This window comes from Bombina bombina, chromosome 1, assembly GCF_027579735.1.
Source record: "Bombina bombina isolate aBomBom1 chromosome 1, aBomBom1.pri, whole genome shotgun sequence".
NCBI classification, from domain to species: domain Eukaryota; kingdom Metazoa; phylum Chordata; class Amphibia; order Anura; family Bombinatoridae; genus Bombina; species Bombina bombina.
Genome location: NC_069499.1, coordinates 1,025,396,588 through 1,025,416,027, shown reverse-complemented (window position 1 = coordinate 1,025,416,027; position 19,440 = coordinate 1,025,396,588). Strand labels below are relative to the sequence as shown.

General features: G+C 38.4%; 1 protein-coding gene across 1 annotated transcript in view; it reads right to left on the bottom strand.

Moving 5' to 3' along the window:
* Window positions 1-19,440, bottom strand: part of LOC128662611 (bactericidal permeability-increasing protein-like) — a 75,873-nt gene that overhangs the window by 33,001 nt on the left and 23,432 nt on the right. The window contains exons 3-4 of the mRNA XM_053716444.1: window positions 17,223-17,351; window positions 6,165-6,320 (exon numbers count right to left, since the gene is read on the bottom strand). Of these exons, the coding sequence (XP_053572419.1) occupies window positions 6,165-6,320; window positions 17,223-17,351 (285 nt within the window). The remainder of the gene's footprint in view (window positions 1-6,164; window positions 6,321-17,222; window positions 17,352-19,440) is intronic.

Here is a 19,440-nt window from a genome sequence, read left to right as displayed (position 1 = left end):
ACTTATACATGCAGAAACACACACGCTACATAGCATACACTTATACATGCAGATACACACACACTACATAGCTTACACTTATACATGCAGATACATACACTGCATAGTATACACTTAAACATGCAGATACACACAAACTACATAGTATACACTTATACATGCAGATACACACACTTCATAGCTTTCATTTATACATGCAGACACACACACTACATAGCATACACTTATACATGCAGATACACACACACTTATACATACAGATACACACACACACACTACACAGCTAACACTTATACATGCAGATACACATACATACACACTTATAGATACAGATAGACACACACTACATCATATATGGGTATCTGTAACTCATTGTATAGGGTTCTGGGGTTGGCAAGCACATTAGCTAGCAGTCTGAGGCTGCCACTGTTCATTACCCTGGTGTTAGCACTGCTCATCGTATAAAACTGAAGGCATGCTAGTATTATCACCAGGGGCTAGACGTCATCACTACCAGAGGTAAGTTAGAGAGGTCACCATTACCTGAGGTCAGAGGGTATACAGCCTTCCTACTCCTGCTTAAGCCACACACCATTAATTTTCTACAAAGAATCTAACAGGTATATAACCCTGGGAGAGAAAAGCCAGCTGTATGTGCCCAATAAAATTTTAAAAAGAAAATATTTTTTTTAATGCATGGGGAAATGCGGGACAGATGGCTAGCAACCCGGGACAGACCCCTAAAATTGGGACTGTCCCGCGAAAATCGGGACAGGTGGGGGGTATGATATATATATATATATATATTATATATATATATATATATATATATATATATATATACACAGACACACACACACATATACATATATATATATATATAAAAATTATGTGTAGATGACACTCTTCTTCATAAAAACAACCCCCTCCTTGAGCTCCCCCCCCCCCCAGATGTTAATACAGCTTGTTTTCCTGGGACCTGCACTGAAGCATTTTGATTTTGAAAATTTCAAGTGGATGGTACTGACAAAGCCAATCACAAGCCATATAACACACACTCACAGAAGAGGTTGCTTTTGCTGCTCTAAAATAATCAGTGACTCCAAAGCATTCAGTGTTGATGAGGTGACTAACTGCAAGAACTAAATGAGAATTTTATGACAAGACAGGAGGCTTCATATTTTGCATTAATCTTTACTAACTCCCAAAACAGCAGCAAAGAAACATGTAACATAGAAACAAAACAACCAAACAGCAAAGAGCAGATAATGGGGCCCATTTATCAAGATCCGTATGGAGCTTGAAGGGCCGTGTTTCTGGTGAGCCTTCAGACTCACCAGAAACACCAGTTATGAAGCAGCGGTCTAAAGACCGCTGCTCCATAACCTGTCCGTCTGCTTTGAGGTGGCGGACAGACATCGCCAGAAATCAACCGATCGAATACGATCAGGTTAAATGACACCCCCTGCTAGCGGTAGATTGGCTGCAAATCTGCAGGGGGCAGAGCATAACCCGTTCTTTGTATAGGGCCGCTCCGGATCTCTTACCTATCCTCCTCTACTAAATCACTGGGAGGAGATCTGGTATAGTCCGGTGTTCTGTCCCAGCTGCTTCAGCCCCCTCCTCCTAGCGATCCAGCTCCTGCACGCCACGTGACTCCAGTGCTCTGTGAGCGTTGCAGGCCTCCTCAGTGCCGCAAATTCATCCAGTTTTGCTGGGCAGAACAGCTTTGGCAGTTCCCGTGCCTTCCTTTCTGACTCACTTCCACCCCTGGTGAGTCACAAAGCTACTTAAAACTGTAGTGGCTTGTCTCTGGGCTCGCGGTTTCTGCCTCTTGAATTACCTGTATTACATTTTCTGCATGGCTCAAGACAAGGACCGGTTTCTTTCCTAACTTCAGGACATGTCCGCTCTCCTCTCTGGGCTTTGTGATCAATGAGGAGAAGTCGAGAATCATTGGGCTCTTTTCCTCATCCATCCAGTCCATTTTTCCAGCCCCTCTCCACTACCATGCCATGTAACACTTAAATATCTAATGCTTTCAGGAGTCTTGCTCCTATCAACAACAGATTTTCCTTACAAACAAAGTTCGATTCAGAGATGGCATGGTGGCTTCAGGATGCCTGTAATAGCAGGGTGATTTTTGGTTCGGCCCAAGACTTCATTCTGTCCTCCAATGCAAGCCTTTTAGGCTGGGGTGTTTCTTCTAGAATTCCCTCCACCGGCGGCCCCCTTCACATCAATTGTTTGGCGTTATTGGCTGGCTTCTTTGCCGTTCACAGTTTTTCCAAACACAATACCAACTGTTGCATTCTTTTACGATTTTTTCCGCCCTACATTATATCAATCGTTTAGGTGGAACTCGATTCAAGACCTTTTAAGATCTCACCTCCCAATTCTATCAGTTTTGTTTGGAATGCAGGATTTCTGTCCGTGCCCATTTCATCCTGGGTGTTTCCAACTTCACAGCAGACTGGTTCTCACTTCATTGGAGGGAGTCCAGCAACTGGATGCTGAACCATCAGGTTTTTCTAGAGAATCAAAGAATTTTTGGCCCTCTGTTGGTGGACCCTTTTGCGGCCTGGACCAATCGCCAACTTCCTCAGTTTTTCATTTGGCTCCAAGATCTGGATTGCGAAGCAGTGGATGCCTTTCTGCAAGTCTGGCCTTTTCGCAGAGCTTACGCTTTCCCTCCTTTCACCCTCCTTGTTCGGACTTTTATGTGCGTTCTTCGCTTCCAATGCCTTCTGATGCTGATAACTCCCAGCCATAGTTTGCTCCTTTTCTGGAGATGTGCTCTGCGCCCCCTCGCCTTCTTCCCAATCTTCTGGAAGATTCTCAGAATTGCCCTCACCCTCTCTTATCTTCACAAAGATAAAACATTTATTTTGAGTGATCATTTTTATTTTATTATTTATTATTTTTTATAGAATCAAGATTTTTTTTGTGAATATTTAGCCCACTTTCACATTTTTTGTATTAACATCTTAATATATCTAACCTTTTTTTAAACCCCTTCTATCTCTAATGAACAGTAATAGATTTGTTTTGTAAGAGTCGTCTTAGATAGAGTTGTTTTTAAAAACATTAGCCCCAAGAAAAACTTTCAGTATGTAGAGTATGGATATAACAAATGACTACACCTTTAAGAAAGAATAGAAGGAAAAACATCAATTGAGAAATTGGCGGATAAATAGGAAAGTATGGGTAAGAGAAGTTCATCTTGAAAAAGGCTGTAAAGCTGAAATGCATAGATGATGATAAGCAGTTTCTAACTCCAGGATCAGAGCACTCTGATGAGTTCAATGCAACAAGTGTTTGATACATTCATGTTGGATACTCTGTATACTTGATATACTTTACTCAAAGATCATCCTGCATCAACCCTGTAATCCGCTCCTTTCATTTGTTCATTCACAACCTGTGACTTGAACATGTGACCCGGAACTAGGATCTGGAACAACTAACCCGCAATAAAGAATGGCAGAGTCTTGAAAGGTGATACACCGGATGCCGGATCTAAGGGAAGCCAAGTCTCGGAACATAAGAGTGGAGAAATCGATAGTGATTTCGGATTCCAGGGAAAGTGAGAGTCATGGTATCAGCAGACATCAGGAACGTAAAGTATTGAAGTTAAGTGTATCACACTATATTGCATTTATCAACAGCAGAACTTTCACCCATACCCCTCCTTACATGCTACTCACATGGGAATACCATTACATATTATTTGCTAGCAGTGACTCATGAAATTGTTATAGACCAATTGTTTTAGAATACATGTTTGGACATTTAGGGTCTCATTTCCGGAAAGCCCACGTCTTTTTTGATTGATTTTTAGGGGCTGTTTTTTACACACATTTTTTTAACATTTTACACCACCAGTTGCTTTCTTGTAGCACTCCACTAATTTGTATTTTTCAACATATGTATTTAGTATGGTTTCGTTGGTGCATGGGAAGAGATGTTGATCCCTTTTTTCCTCTTTTTCCATGATTGTGAATTTTCCCACTGAACTGTTTTCTCAAGGGAAAGCATACCATACTGTTAATCTGTTTTGCTCAGCCATTTTGGTGGGTCATTTTCCCTTTGAGTGTGTCCCTGCAGGTAAACATCCTTTAGTCTGCCGGCTTCTGTGAGCCATTTGGTTTAAGAACCCTCCAAAACCTTGTTATTCCAGCCTTTGGGATGTAAATGTGGTTCTTGATTTCCTTAGAAGCTGGTCTTCTAACTCTTCTCTTTCTCTTAAACATCTTTCTGCAAAATTGGCCATGCTTCTTTGCTTATTTTTTTTTTGACGGGTCTCTGACATTAGGGCCCTTGACGTTCATGCCATCTCCTTTTCTCCTGAGGGCATTTCTTTCTCCATTTCTCGCAGAACCAAATGCTCTTCTAAGGCTTTGTTTTACCCTTATTTTCGAGAGAACCCACACATTTGCATAGCCCTTTGCCTTAAGGTTTACCTGGCCAGGACTGAGAGCCTCCGTGGCTCCTCGTCCAGTCAACTTTTTATCTCATTTGTTCCCCCTCAACATCTGGTCTCTACCCCTACCTTAGCTAGGTGGATTTGATGGCTCATGTCTGAGGTAGGAATTTCTTTCTCTTCTGGAGCTCAATCAGTCAAGGTTGCTGCAGCCTCTTAAGCTTTCTTTTTGGGTTGTAATCTGCAGGACTTGTTAGCAGCAGCAGATTGGTCTTCGGCTTCTGTGTTTTCTCATTTCAATTTTAAACCTGTTCCTCATGCATTCCATTCTGTCCTTTCAGGGCGTTAACATATGCAAAATATGAAGCCTCCAGTCTTGTCATAAAATTCAGATTATTATAACCTTTCTGCCTAAATAATCTAGATTTTATTAAAGACAGGAGGCGAATATTTTCCCTCCTCTTCCTCCCCCCCACCCAAAAAACAAAAACTGTAAATTTTAAGTTATGTATATTTTTCCATATGTGCATGTGCTTGTTTAACCTTCATTCTCCTTAGGTTGCTTTCCGTCCTGGTAGCAGTGTCACCTATTTTACTTTCATCTTAATGGACTGATGAACTTGCGGGATGGAAAAGTTTGTTTTTCATTTTTATTCTATACTTTCTGGGATCCTAGACAGTTCTTCAGTGGAATCTTCATATCCGTTCTCCTTTGAAGTGTTTTCCTTTGTGGAATCTCCTTCTTCTGTTTGGCAGCGATAAGAGGATTTTATTTCCTGTGATTATGTGGTTGTATTATCTGCTCTTTGCTGATTGGTTGTTTTGTTTCTTTGTTACTTGTTTCTTTGCTGCTGTTTTGGAAGTCAGTAAAGATTAATGCAAAATATTCACCTCCTGTCTTTAATAAAATCTAGATCGACCAAGGTTATAATTATCTGAATTTTTCTCCACAACATATACTTATTGGCTAATTTGCATATTATGACATCCCAGTTTGCATATTGTCACACTAATCATAATACTATGCCAATCAAACAACAACATTTAAAGTAAGTTTTGAAAAATTTGTCAAGGGTTATGTAGAGTCTTTTGTTAAGAGCTTACAGTTCTTTCATAATCAATAGAATGCTGTATTACAGATATGTGTCATACATGCTGTTACTAAAAGCATGCTCTAAAAGTGCAACTTTCTATGTTATTTTATGGAACCTTTTTGGTTTATCTCAATCCTTTATAAAAGTTTATCAAATTGTTTATCCACAAAAATCCCCATAAACTTTAAAGGGACATGAAACTCAAATGTTTTTTTTTCATGGTTTAGACTAGAGAGAGCATGCCATTTTAAATATCTTTCCAATTTACTTCTATTATCTAATTTGCTTCATTCTCTTAGTATCAGTTGTTGAAAAGTATACCTAGATAGGCCCAGAAAATGCTGATTGGTGACTGCACATATATGCCTCATATTACTGGCTCATCCATGTGCAATGCATTGTTGTTTATTCAACAACGGATATCAAGAGAATGAAGCAAATTACAAAATAGGAGTACACTGGAAAGTTGTTTAAAATTGTATTCTCTATCTGAATCATGAAATAAAATTTGTGGGGATCATATCCCTTTCATTTTTTTTTCTGTTGGTAATCATTAGATACATTTATCTAAAGGCTTGTGATCAGCCTTTTATTTGTAGTGTCTATAAAATCTAGAAAATACAATGTTACATGAGCAAATAACTTACCCAAATTTCCCAGGCATTTGCACTTTGAGATCCTTGATGTGGCTGCTGCAGTCAGAGGAGAGAGCAGTTGGCCTTCCTTGCCCATCATTTCCCAATTTTAACACTATAGAAATTGTGAGGTCCTCCATTTTCACATTAAAAGTTCCATCATCTGAACTAATCCACAAAAGAAATATGATAAAATAAATAAAAGAAAGTGCAAGTAATAAGATAAATTGTAAAAATAGAATTACAGTTTAAACGTTCCTTGATTCTGTAAATTTTACCAGTATTGGTTGAAGTGAAACTATCTCCCACTAATGCATAATTGCAGCATTTACAGGGTCTGCCCCCACAGTTATAGAAACCCCGGTTCCTAGATAGCCAACCGGATTTAGTAGAGTAGAGCTAAAGTTTTTTCTTACTCTATCTCCTATAGTATCTGATCTCCGTGATATAAAATTACAGTTATTGGATATCAATCTTAAATCTACATCTCTTTCTAAAAGGGGCATTCTGGTTTTAATGATGTTACAAATTTCATTAAACTGATTGCTATATTTGGTAATGGAATTTACCCCTCTCTGTTGACGGTTACTGTTGGTATTATCCCTGGGATTTCTGTCCCTCAGTAAACTATCCCTTTCAAATATCGATACTAATAGGGATATTTCTTTCAATGAGTCTGGCTCATAGCCTCTATCCACAAGTCTGGAAGTCAAGTCATTGGCATGTTTCCAATAATCTTCCAGACTGGTGCAGTTACGTCTGAGTCGAATGTATTGGCCTTTGGGAATCCCTTTTTTTAAGTGTTTGGGATGTAGGGAGTCTGCTCTGAGTATGGTGTTACCTGTGACTTCTTTTCTATAGACCTCAGTAACTAGACGCTGTCCTGAATGTTTGATTAATACATCAAGGTATGGTATACTTATATCAGAAACATTATATGTGAATTTCAAGTTATCATCATTGTGATTCAAATATTCCACAAAGTCACTTAGTTCTTCAATAGTACCTCCCCAGATTAGTAAAATGCCATCTATATATCTAGTATATAGTTTGATATTGTTCTTGTAATGATTATTATCACTGAAGATTCTCAAAAGCTCAAAGTATGCAAGAAAAAAATTGGCATAAGAGGGGGCCAATTTTCGCCCCCATCACTGTTCCTCTGAGCTGTATAAAGAAATCTCCATTGAAAATAAAATAATTCTGATTCAGGAGAAAATCAATTGCTTGTAGAATGAAATCAATTAATTCAGTGTTGTATCTAGAGTACCTATTCAAAATTTTCTTAGTCAATTCCAAGGGAATGGGGGATGCAGGAATAAAGAGACACTGCATCTATAGTAACAAACATAAATCCCTCTTTCCATTGGAAATCATGTAAGTCTCAACAAATGCTTGGTGTCTCTTAAGAAACCTGGCAAAGACTGTACTATCGGTTGCAATTGTGCATCAACCCATTGTCCCAGTTTCTCCCCCAGGGAGCCAATAGCATAAATTATTGGTCTCCCCGGGGATCAACAAGGGACTTGTGTACTTTGGGTAAGTACTTAAATACAGGTGTCCTGGGGTGTTCTACATAAATGTAGTCACTAGTTTTTGTTGTGAGTACTGAGCATTCTACACCTACATCTAGCAAATGTTTTAACTCATGTTGGAATTTGGAAGTTGGATTAAACGTTAATTTCTTATAGGTATAACAATCTCCCAATTGTCTATAGGCTTCTTTAAGATAATATATCTGATTAAGAATCACAATTGAGCCTCCCTTATCAGAATCAACAATTACAATATCACTGTAACTTTTCAGTCTAGTTAACGCATATGTTTCTTTTTTACTTAGGTTGTTATGCCTATTACGGCCCAAACTATCACCTTTGCTCACTTTTTCAGACAAAGCGATGAGATCTTGTTCCATAACTGAGTGAAATAACTCTATTATGTCATTACGTGCATGTACAGGGTAAAAAGTACTTGGTTTAGACTCTTTGATAGGCTGTTGATTAGAACTGTCAATGTTACCATTCTCACCCTGTAACTCACAAAGGTCCACAAAGTCACAATTGTCACTCAAGACCTGTGTGTCTCCTTGTGAGTCACAGAGTGGGTCCGTCACATTTAGATTTTTAAAATGCTTAGTAAGAGTTATTTTACGGACAAAGCTATTGACATCTAGAATAGTGTCAAAAAGTTCAAAGTCCCTGGTAGGTGAAAAACCAAGTCCCTTTGAAAGAACGAAGATTTCACACTGTTCTAGAGTCCTGGAAGACAGATTGATTATTTGTCTCCCTTGTTGTTCTTCTTTTTCCACTGTGTCGTGCGGCTTGGGTATCTTGGTGTTGCTCCTCCCATTAGTGGGGCTTCCTCCTGATTTTCTTTGTTTTTTCCTTTTTGCTGATCCATAAATGTTACCCCATTTTTTGATCTTGCTCCTAATGTCACATCTGAATTTGTGGATGCTCTAATTGGTGTAGAAGTTGTGGGCACGTTATTTATAGGCATAGTGGAAGTCGATGCTGACGTTGAACTTGTGTCACTTAAACCAGCTGTACTTTCAAAACTAGAAAATTTTACTTTTTTCTGGTTTTTATTCTTGCTTGCATTTTTATTAAATGACCTCCTCTTTGCCCTCCTCTCAGTATTCCAGCTGTATACTATGCCTAAGTCGTAATCCTTTGCGTCTCTTTCATTCTTTTTATATTTGTTATCAGATAATTCTGTGTTTAATTTATCCAGTGTTTCATCTAGTTGTTTCTGGAATGGTATTGTCTTTTCATCATCCTTGAATCTCTCAAGTTCTTTATCCAGACTTTCAATTTCTGATAATATACCATCTCTTTGCTCCTTTTTAATTTTTACCAATTTTGGCATTAATTTGAGAGAGCATTCAGTCAGGGACTGGTTCCAAGTAATCATGAATTCTGGAAAATATTTATGAAATGCTGGGAATTTTTTCATTCTTAATCCCCTAGGGATCTTCTTTTCCTCTAGAAAGATAGTGTTCCAGAAATTCTATGTCCCACCAAAGTTTGAGTTCTTTGACATGAATTTTCTCTTTATTAGAATATAAAGTTCCCAATTCTAGTTTATTTTCTTCTGTGTCTGTGCGTTTAAAAAGTTGTTCAAATCTCTCCCTCCTACTTTTATCATTATATGCAGCCATGATTAATAATCAAAGATGAGCCGGGTTATAAAAAGATCAGAAAAAGTCTCTATGGAGATATATTTAATACAATTTCACACAAAACTTAGAGACTTCCAAAATCTGAGTATAGGCAGGATATAACACTTGTGATACTACCCTAAACTAGGGTCCCACTGATAGCGGTTATCACAGGGGGGGGTTAGAGAGCTTTTTAGGATAATTCAGAGAGGTGGGAAGGTAAACGGGTAATCCTACACTGTAGAAAATAATTATAATAAAACAGTAATAAAAAAAGGACCTTTTTCTCACACAGATTTTACTGCAACAAGCAATCCTACGGGCTCTCTGTAAACATACATTTAAAGATCCCTTTCTGCAAACATTTGAAGGTAATTCATCTATCTCCAATCAAGACAATGAGGCATATTTATCAATCCATCAACCGCAAATACGCTGGAATTCTGCAGCGTAATTGTGGCACGCCTGATTCCCCTTATTTATCAAAGCCTACAGACCGGCAAAAGTTGAAATCTATGACGTAACATACGATCCGCCGGTCTCAGTCCGACACAGATCGATATTTACATCATTACAGATGTTCCGAATGCAAATTCGGCACTATCTGACAACTTTTGCTAGTTAACAAACTTCTAACAGGTACGCTCGCCAGTATTCTGGCCCAGGGTACCTGGTTTTCAATCCACCACCCTGGAGGCCGTGGATGCCATAGGAATCAATGGAAGTTTTAAAGCAGCGAAAGCTCATGTTTGCTGCTGCCCTATATCTCTTTGATTCCTATCGGAGAATAAAAGTTATGTTTACACCTAACACCCTAACATGTACCCCGAGTTTAAACACCCCTAATCTGCCACCCAACACACCCCAGCCACCTACATTCTACTTATTAACCCCTAATCTGCCGCCCGACATCACCGCAACCTACATAATAGTATTAACCCCTATTCCACCACTCCCTACACCGCCGCCACCTACATTATACTTATTAACCCCTAATCTGCCGCCCCCTACACCGCCGCCACTTAAATTATACTTATTAACCCCTAATCTGCCACCCCAACACCGCCACCACCTACATAAAGTTATTAACCCCTATTCCGCCACTCCCGGACCCCGCTGCCACCTACATAATGTTATTAACCCCTATCCTGCCGCTGCCGGAGCCCACCGCAACCTACATAATGTTATTAACCCCTATCCCGACGCTCCCGGAGCCCACCACAACTAAATAAATGTATTAACCCCTAAACCCCTGGCCCCCACATGACTACCACTTACTAAACCTATTGCCCCCTAAACCGCCAGCCCGCCATAAACTAAATTAAACTATTAACCCCTAAACCTAACAACCCGCTAACATTACATTAAAATTACAACATCCCTATCTTATAATAAATTTAAACTTACCTTTAGATTTAAATTAAACTACATTAAACTAATAATTAATCTACCTTAATTATTATATTAAATTACATTAAACTATATTAAACTGTTAATTAATTTACCCTAACTATTATACTAAAATTACATTAAACTATATTAAACTAATAATTAATCTACCCTAACTGTTATACTAAAATTACATTAAACTACAAATTAAATTAACTATATCACATATTTAAAAACCTAACCATATTCAAATAATTTAAATCTACTATTAAAAATTATAAAGTGACAAAAAAACTAAAAAAATAAATTATCAAATATTTACACTAATTACACATAATCTAAGAGCCCTATAAAAATAAAAAGCCCCCCAAAATAAAAAAACCCTAGCCTACAATAAACTACCAATGGCCCTTAAATGGGCCTTTTGCGGGGCATTGCCCCAAAGAAATCAGCTCTTTTACCTATAAATAAAAAATACAAATAACCCCCCAACAGTAAAATCCACCACCCACACAACCAAACCCCCCAAATAAAAACCTAATCTGAAAAACCTAAGCTCCCCATTGCCCTGAAAAGGGCATTTGTATGGGCATTGCCATTAAAAGGGCATTTAGCTCTTTTTCAAAAGCCCAAACCCTAATCTAAAATTAAAACCCACCAATAAACCCTTAAAAAAGTCTAACACTAACCCCCCAAAGATCCACTTACAGTTTCTGAAGAGCTGACATCCATCCTCAACGAAGCAGCAGAAGTCCTCATCAAAGCCGGCAGAAGTCTTCATCCAAGCTGGCCGACATCTTCATCCAACCGGGCAGACGTCTTCATCCAGACGGCATCTTCTATCTTCATCCATCTGGCTCGGAGCGGCTCCATCTTCAAGACATCCGACGCGGAGCATCCTCTTCTTACGACGTCTTCTTCCAAATGAAGGTTCCTTTAAATTATGTCATTCAAGATGGCGTCCCTTAGATTTCGATTGGCTGATAGAATTCTATCAGCCAATTGGAATCTAATGGACGCCATCTTGGATGAGGTCATTTAAAGGCAAACCTCATTGTAAAGAAGACATTGAAAGAAGAGGATGCTCCGCGCTGGATGTCTTGAAGATGGAGCCGCCCGCTCCGGGTGGATGAAGATAGAAGATGCCGTCTGGATGAAGACTTCTGCCTGGTTGGATGAAGACGTCAGCCCGCTTGGATGAAGACTTCTGCTGGCTTCGATTAGGACTTCTGCCACTTCGTTGAGGATGGATGTCGGCTCTTCAGAAACTGTAAGTGGATCTTCGGGGGTTAGTGTTAGGCTTTTTTAAGGGTTTATTGGGTGGGTTTTAATTTTAGATTAGGGTTTGGGCTTTTGAAAAAGAGCCAAATACCCTTTTAAGGGCAATGCCCATACAAATGCCCTTTTCAGGGCAATGGGGAGCTTAGGTTTTTTAGATTCGGTTTTTATTTGGGGGGTTTGGTTGTGTGGGTGGTGGGTTTTACTGTAGGGGGGTATTGGCATTTTTTATTTACAGGTAAAAGAGCTGATTTCTTTGGGGCAATGCCCCGCAAAAGGCCCTTTTAAGGTCCATTGGTAGTTTATTATAGGCTAGGGTTTTATTTATTTTGGGGGGGCTTTTTATTTTCATAGAGCTCTTAGATTATGTGTAATTAGTTTAACCTTTTAACACCGTTATGCCGTTCTATTCCGTCCTAATTACACTGGGCTTTAAAGCCGTTATGACGGAATAGAACGTCATAACAAACGGCTGTCCTGAAGCCTTCTGTGCTTCTAGGACTTGATCGCGGTCTGGAGGGCGTTCCTAGAGTTGTAGGGACGCCCCCCAGATGAGATCCAATAATTGAAATCTCGCGATCGTATGCACGATCGCGTAGTTTCAATTTGTCTACATCGGAACAGGTGTTCCGATGTAGGCACTTTCACCCTGTCACTAAAGGGTTAAATATTTGATAATTTATTTTTTATTTTGTGTAACTTAGTGTTTATTTTTATTGTAACTTAGTGTTAGTTATTTTTTGTAACTTAGTTGTTAGTTTTTTGCAACTTTGTAATTTTTAATAGTAGATTTAAATTATTTGAGTAGTTTTAGGTTTTTAAATATATAATATATTTAATTTAATTTGTAGTTTAATGTAATTTTAGTATAGCAGTATGGTTAGATTAATTATGAGTTTAATATAGTTTAATTTAATTTTAGTATAATAGTTAGGGTAGATTAATTATTAGTTTAATGTAGTTTAATTTAATTTTAGTATAATAGTTAGGGTAGATTAATTATTAGTTTAATATAGTTTAATTTAATTTTAGTATAATAGTTAGGGTAGATTAATTATTAGTTTAATATAGTTTAATGTAATTTTAGTATAATAGTTAGGGTAAATTAATTAACAGTTTAATATAGTTTAATGTAATTTAATATAATAGTTAGGGTAGATTAATTATTAGTTTAATATAGTTTAATTTAAATCTAAAGGTAAGTTTAAATTTATTATAAGATAGGGATGTTGTAATTTTAATGTAATGTTATTGGGTTGTTAGGTTTAGGGGTTAATAGTTTAATTTAGTTTATGGCGGGCTGGCGGTTTAGGGGGCAATAGGTTTAGTAAGTGGTAGTCATGTGGGAGGCCAGGGGGTTTAGGGTTTAATACTTAGGGTAAATTAATTATTAGTTTAATATAGTTTAATGTAATTTTAGTATAATAGTTAGGGTAGGTTAATTATTAGTTTAATATAGTTTAATTTAAATCTCAAGGTAAGTTTTAATTTATTATAAGATAGGGATGAGTTAATATTTAATATAAAGTTTGCGGGTTGTTAGGTTTAGGGGTTAATAGGTTAATTTAGTTTATGGCAATGTGGGGGGCTGGTGGTTTAGGGGTTAATAGGTTTAGTAAGTGGTAGTGATGTGGGAGGTCAGAGGTTTAGGGGTTAATACTTTTAGTTAGTTGCGGCAGGGTCCGGGAGCGGCGGAATAGGGTTTAATAAGTTTATTAGATTTGCCGCGGTGTCTGGGAGCAGCAGGATAGGGGTTAATAACTTTATTTAGTTGTAGAGAGGTCTGGGAGCGGCGGGATAGGGGTTAATACATTTATTAGAGTTGCGGTGGGCTCCAAGAGCCGCGGGATAGGGGTTAATAACTTTATTTTGTTGCGGCGGGGTCCGGGAGCGGCAGGATAGGGGTTAATACCTTTATTAAAGTTGTGGCAGGGTCGGGGAGCGGCAGGATAGGAGTTAAACAGTTTAGTATAGTGGCGGTGTTTAGTGACAGTATATAAATAAAGCTGGTAAAAAGCCATATAGCAGAGAGATCGATGACTGTTAGTTAACAACAGTCCACTGCTCATCGCCCCGTACTTGGTGTGCAGCTTTTTTGACAGCTTTTTTAATAAATAAGGAGAGCGTATTCAGGTCCGCGGCCACGATGTTAGGCGATGTCAGGCGAGCGTATTGGTGCCGTTGAATGCAAGAAAGTTGACGGCTTGATAAGTAGGCCTTAATGAGTGCATTTTATTTTTATATCTATATCAAGAACATGTATGAGTAAGGAAGAAACAAAACAGGTATTTTGCTTCAAAAAGACAGGGAATTCGGCAATCTTTTGCAAAGGGATACACAGCTCTATAGTAAACAAAATATAAATTTATTGGTACAGAAAATTTGTTAAATAGACACACTACATCCCCTGTAAAATGAACAAGGCAATTATAGTCTAGTGCGTGGGCTAATGCAACCTAAACCACCCAAAGTGTCTGGTAGAGTAATGATAAAAATATTCACATATGTTTCACAAAACAATAAGAACCCTACCGGTCAGGAAAGCAAAGTACCTTCAAATACATATCTAAGCAACAGTTTAATGGAGCTTATAAAGATGTGTATAGGAAATCCACACCCAACTGCTCACAGGACCCCCAAAAAACATAAGTGGAGGATAAGACCTGGGCAGATTACCAATAGGGGATCTAGGTTTCCAATATTGCACCCTATATGCAAGGCAGTAATAAATACAGTGTCAACAGATTATAAACAATAAACATGCTATATATACAATCAGAGCATGAAAATCAATTTATGTATAGAGTAAAAAAGTGGTCCACACAACTACACCCTGCTGCTCACAGACCCCCATAGAAGTATAAAAGGGCACAGTCTGGGCAGGTAATATGTTGGAATCCAAGTTGTAGGAATAGATTACTCTATGGCCTCTATTTAACAATGGTCTTGCAGACCTGATCCGGCAGTGCAGATAAGGTCTGCAAGACCTCACTGAATGCAGAGAGCAATACGCTATCCGTATTCAGCATTGCACCAACAGATCACAAGAGCTGCTGGTGCAACGCAGCCCCCTGCAGACTTGCGGCCAATCAGGGAGGTGTCAATCAACCCGATCGTACTTGATCGGGTTGAATTTCCGGTGATGTCTGTTCGCCAGCTCAGAGCAGGTTGACAGGGTTATGGAGCAGCAGTCTTTGTGACCGCTGCTTCATAACTGCTGTGCCAAATAGTGATTTCCCAAATCCATAAAACCATCTATTGCATAATCAAGAAACAACATTATAGGTAAAAAGAGTCCCATGGATATCTGTATCAAGTTCCTTGTAAAAAACGTGCAAGTTAAAGCGTTGAAGGAAACATAAAGAGTTCTCCTATTTTACTTGCAAACAAGTGTTTATTGCAGATGCAAAGAACGACGCCTTGATAGGCGTTTTTGTGGCTGTAAGGTATCAACTGTATTCTTGTACTGCTTACTTGATGGCTAAGGTGTCACACAATACTACACCTTCATTGTTCTGAATAATTGCTGCTGAAGTCGAAGACCATGATCCCCAGTATTCATCTGTGTATTATCCGGACTTGAAGCTTTACCGAATGCCGCTCCAAACAAACCGCTCTACATTCAAGCGGTATTGTGGAAGGTACTGAGCATCCTGTGTTCCAGTCAGCTGATGCCGACGTGCGTTTCACCCCCTCGTCTATTGGAAAAAGCGGGGCTTCGTCAGGGCGTATGAATCAGGTAAGAAACAGTCTCTTTTGTACTGAATAGCTATGACCGCCCCTACCGAAAGGTGAAAGATCCATAAGAATAATATGTATATTGACTAATGCCCCAGAATATCTACATATGCTCATCATAAGCCAAGAATGGCGGAAGAGAACTGTCAAAAATTAGTTATATTGTCAGATGGAAATTGCTTTCTAAAGGAAGCAAGCCATGTCAAGCTTGTCATTCAGCCCATTTGGAAGCTGAGTGCCTAATGTAGATATCCATCTACATTCTTTTCTGAGGAGTATCTTATCATTGTCACCTCCTCTACCATTAACAATACCTCTGTCAATGCCTATGAACCGGAGAGAGTCAGGATTGCTGGTATGAAATTCTTCAAAATGCTTTGCCACATTGCTTTTTTGATTAGTATTTTTTATGTCATCACGATGTTCATTTATGCGGTCTTCGATCATTCTTTAAGTTTTACCCACACAATATCGGGGACATGAACAGAAAAGCATGTTTAAGTTTATAAACCTTGCCGTTATTTGCTGCAAATTCTCTTGTTTTTACCATATATCTGCATGCAACACACTTTCCACATGGGTGGTTGCCCACACGTTTGTTCTGAGTTTTGTCCTTTAGGTTGGGACATGAACTGGCTTCTCACCAATTTGTCCTGCAAACTAGGGGCCCTTCTTGCTGTCAAGCCTAGGTGGTCCCTTACCTCACGGGCTACATTTTCATCACTCAACAGAGTGTTCCAATTCCTAGCAAGAATTTGCTTAAGGCCATTCCATTGGCAATGATATTCAGTAATGAATCTAATTGTGGAAGTTTTATCTTTCTCTTTTGGAAATAGTAAATTGTCCCTATTAGTACGTGCTGCATCGTATTTTGCCCCCTTTACAATCTTTTTTGAGTAGCCTCTTTCCACAAAGTGTTGCTCCATCACTGCCGCATGTTTCAAATATTTTTCTCTAGAGGAACAGTTCCTACATAATCTTAGAAATTGTCCTCTAGGGATGCTTCTCTTAAGATGGATTGGGTGATGGGTTGAGGCCAAGAGGAGACTGTTTGTAGCCATATGTTTTCTATAATTCTCGGTTACAAGGGTTCCACTTTCCACCCTGACTTTTATATCAAGGAAGGCTAGTTCAACCTTACTGTATTGCACAGTAAGAGAAATGTTCTTGTTATTCGAATTTAGAGCAGAGACAAATTCTTTCAAGCTCTCAACATTGCCTTCCCATATCATGAAGATATCATCCACATATCGAAGCCATATGTGGATGTTATTCTCAAAAAGGGGGTTTGGGTACACCATTTAACAATTATGATTTCAAAATTCTCTAGTTGGTATGTTTTTCGGCACTGCTAGTTGGACACCTTTGACATGTGAGATATCATGCGTTGAAACACAACACAATTAATGGCAAAAACGCCATAACTGTAGAAATATGTTTTAAAATTACAAAGATTTTTTAAGGATCCTAGATTTGTATTATTACACTGCATAAATAATACTTACAGAAATGAGAAACGTATCTTCTTTTGCCCATCCACCTGAATAAAAGACCCCAATATGGTAAGCTTCAGGCCAACTCCTGGGACTAGACTTACTTGTGAGTTAGACTGCTGGAAACTGGATATCACTAAGCTTTAAGTGAAAAAAACAAATCATTAATGATTTCATAGCCCTTAGCAAGAGTTTTACTAAATTATTCAGCTTGTAAAAACACAAAGGAGAATATAAATGTAAGTCATGTACTGTTCCTTTATATAGGGGTCAATCTTTTCTAAGATGGTTGATAAATATGCACAATAATCCTAACCAGTTGTATTTCAATGCACCAGAAACACCAGTTGTATTTAAATTCACCAAAAACACCAGTTGTATTCCAATGCCCCAGAAACACCAGATGTGTTCTAATGCACCAGAAACACCAGTTGTATTCTAATGCAGCAGAAATACCAGTTGTATTCCAATGTACAAGAAACACCAGTTGTATTCTAATGCACCAGAAACACCAGTTGTATTTGAATCCACCAGAAACACTAGTTGCATTCCAATAAACCAGAAACACCAGTTGTATTCTAATGCACCAGAAACACCAGTTGTATTCTAATCCACCAGAAACACCAGTTGTATTCCAATAAACCAGAAACACCAGTTGAACTCTAATGCACCAGAAACACCAGTTGAACTCTAATGCACCAGAAACACCAGTTGTATTCTAATGCACCAGAAACATAAAATGTATTACAATGCAATAGAAACACCAGTTGTATTTCAATGCCCCAGAAACACCAGTTGTATTCTAATGTACCAGAAACACCAGTTGTATTCAAATGCAGCAGAAACACCAATTGTATTCCAATGCAGCAGAAACACCAATTGTATTCTAATGCACCAGGAACACCAGTTGTATTCGAATGCACAGAAACACCAGTTGTATTCTAATGCACATAAACACCAGTTGTATTCCAATCCACCAGAAACACCAGTTGTATTCCAATGAAGCAGAAACACCAGTTGTATTCTAATCCACCAGAAATACCAGTTGCATTCTAATAAATCAGAAACAACAGTTGTATTCTAATGCACCAGAAACACCAGTTGTATTCCAATAAACCAGAAACACCAGTTGTATTCTAATGCGTCAGAAACACCAGTTGTATTGTAATGCACTAGAAACACCAGTTGTATTCTAATGCACCAGAAACACTAGTTTTATTCTAATAAACCAGAAACACCATTTGTATTCTAATGCACCCGAAACACCGGTCGTATTCCAATGCAACTGAAACACCAGTTGTATTCCAATGCGCCAGAAACACCAGTTGTATTCCAATGCCCCAGAAACACCAGTTGTATTCCAATGCACCAGAAGCACAAGTTGTATTCTAATGCAGCAGAAACACCAGTTGCATTCCAATGCAGCAGAAACACTAGTTGTATTCCAATTCACCAGAATCACCAGTTGTATTCCAATGCACCAGAGACACCAGTTGTATTCCAATGCACCAGAAACACTTTTAACAACGATTTTCACATACTTTTTGGATTTGCCTAATTTATAATCATTTACCTTTAACCTTTAGAAAACTTTATCCAATCCATAAAAAAGCACTTTTCAAGCAGTATTTACTTTTTTTATTTCAATAGTTTTACCGGTAAATAAAACTGCTGGGTACAACTACAGTAGCATGGTTACTACTCACCATGATATTGTTTTTCCTCCTGTGCCTGCAGGTTTCTTAAAAGTCGTTCTCTTATTTTAACCCCTTACAAGTATCAGTTAGTGAATCTCTGCATTTTTACACTGGGCGTCGCCATCTTGAAGCTTATATTTGTTATTTAACTTATAAACTGTGCATAAAATTGCAAAAATTTACCATTTCCACTCTGTATTATGTGAGCTCAACTGAAGTGCAAGGTACATATGTCAAAAAGCCAGCAACATCACAGATCTGTGAAAGTGCACTGCTTCTGTCACATGATGCTACAAGATGGCGGCGCCCAGTATAAAATGCAGAGCTTTACCAGCTGGATTCTGTAATGAGTTAGAATAATAGAATGGCTTTATAAAGAGCGGCAGCTACAGGAGGAAATACCATAGTATTGTGAGTAGTAGCCTGCTACTGTAGTTGTACTCAACGGTTTCATCTCCCTTTAAATGATTAAAATCATTTTTTGCCTGTATTGGCTGATTGCATAACTTTTTATTTATCTTTTTGTTTTTGTG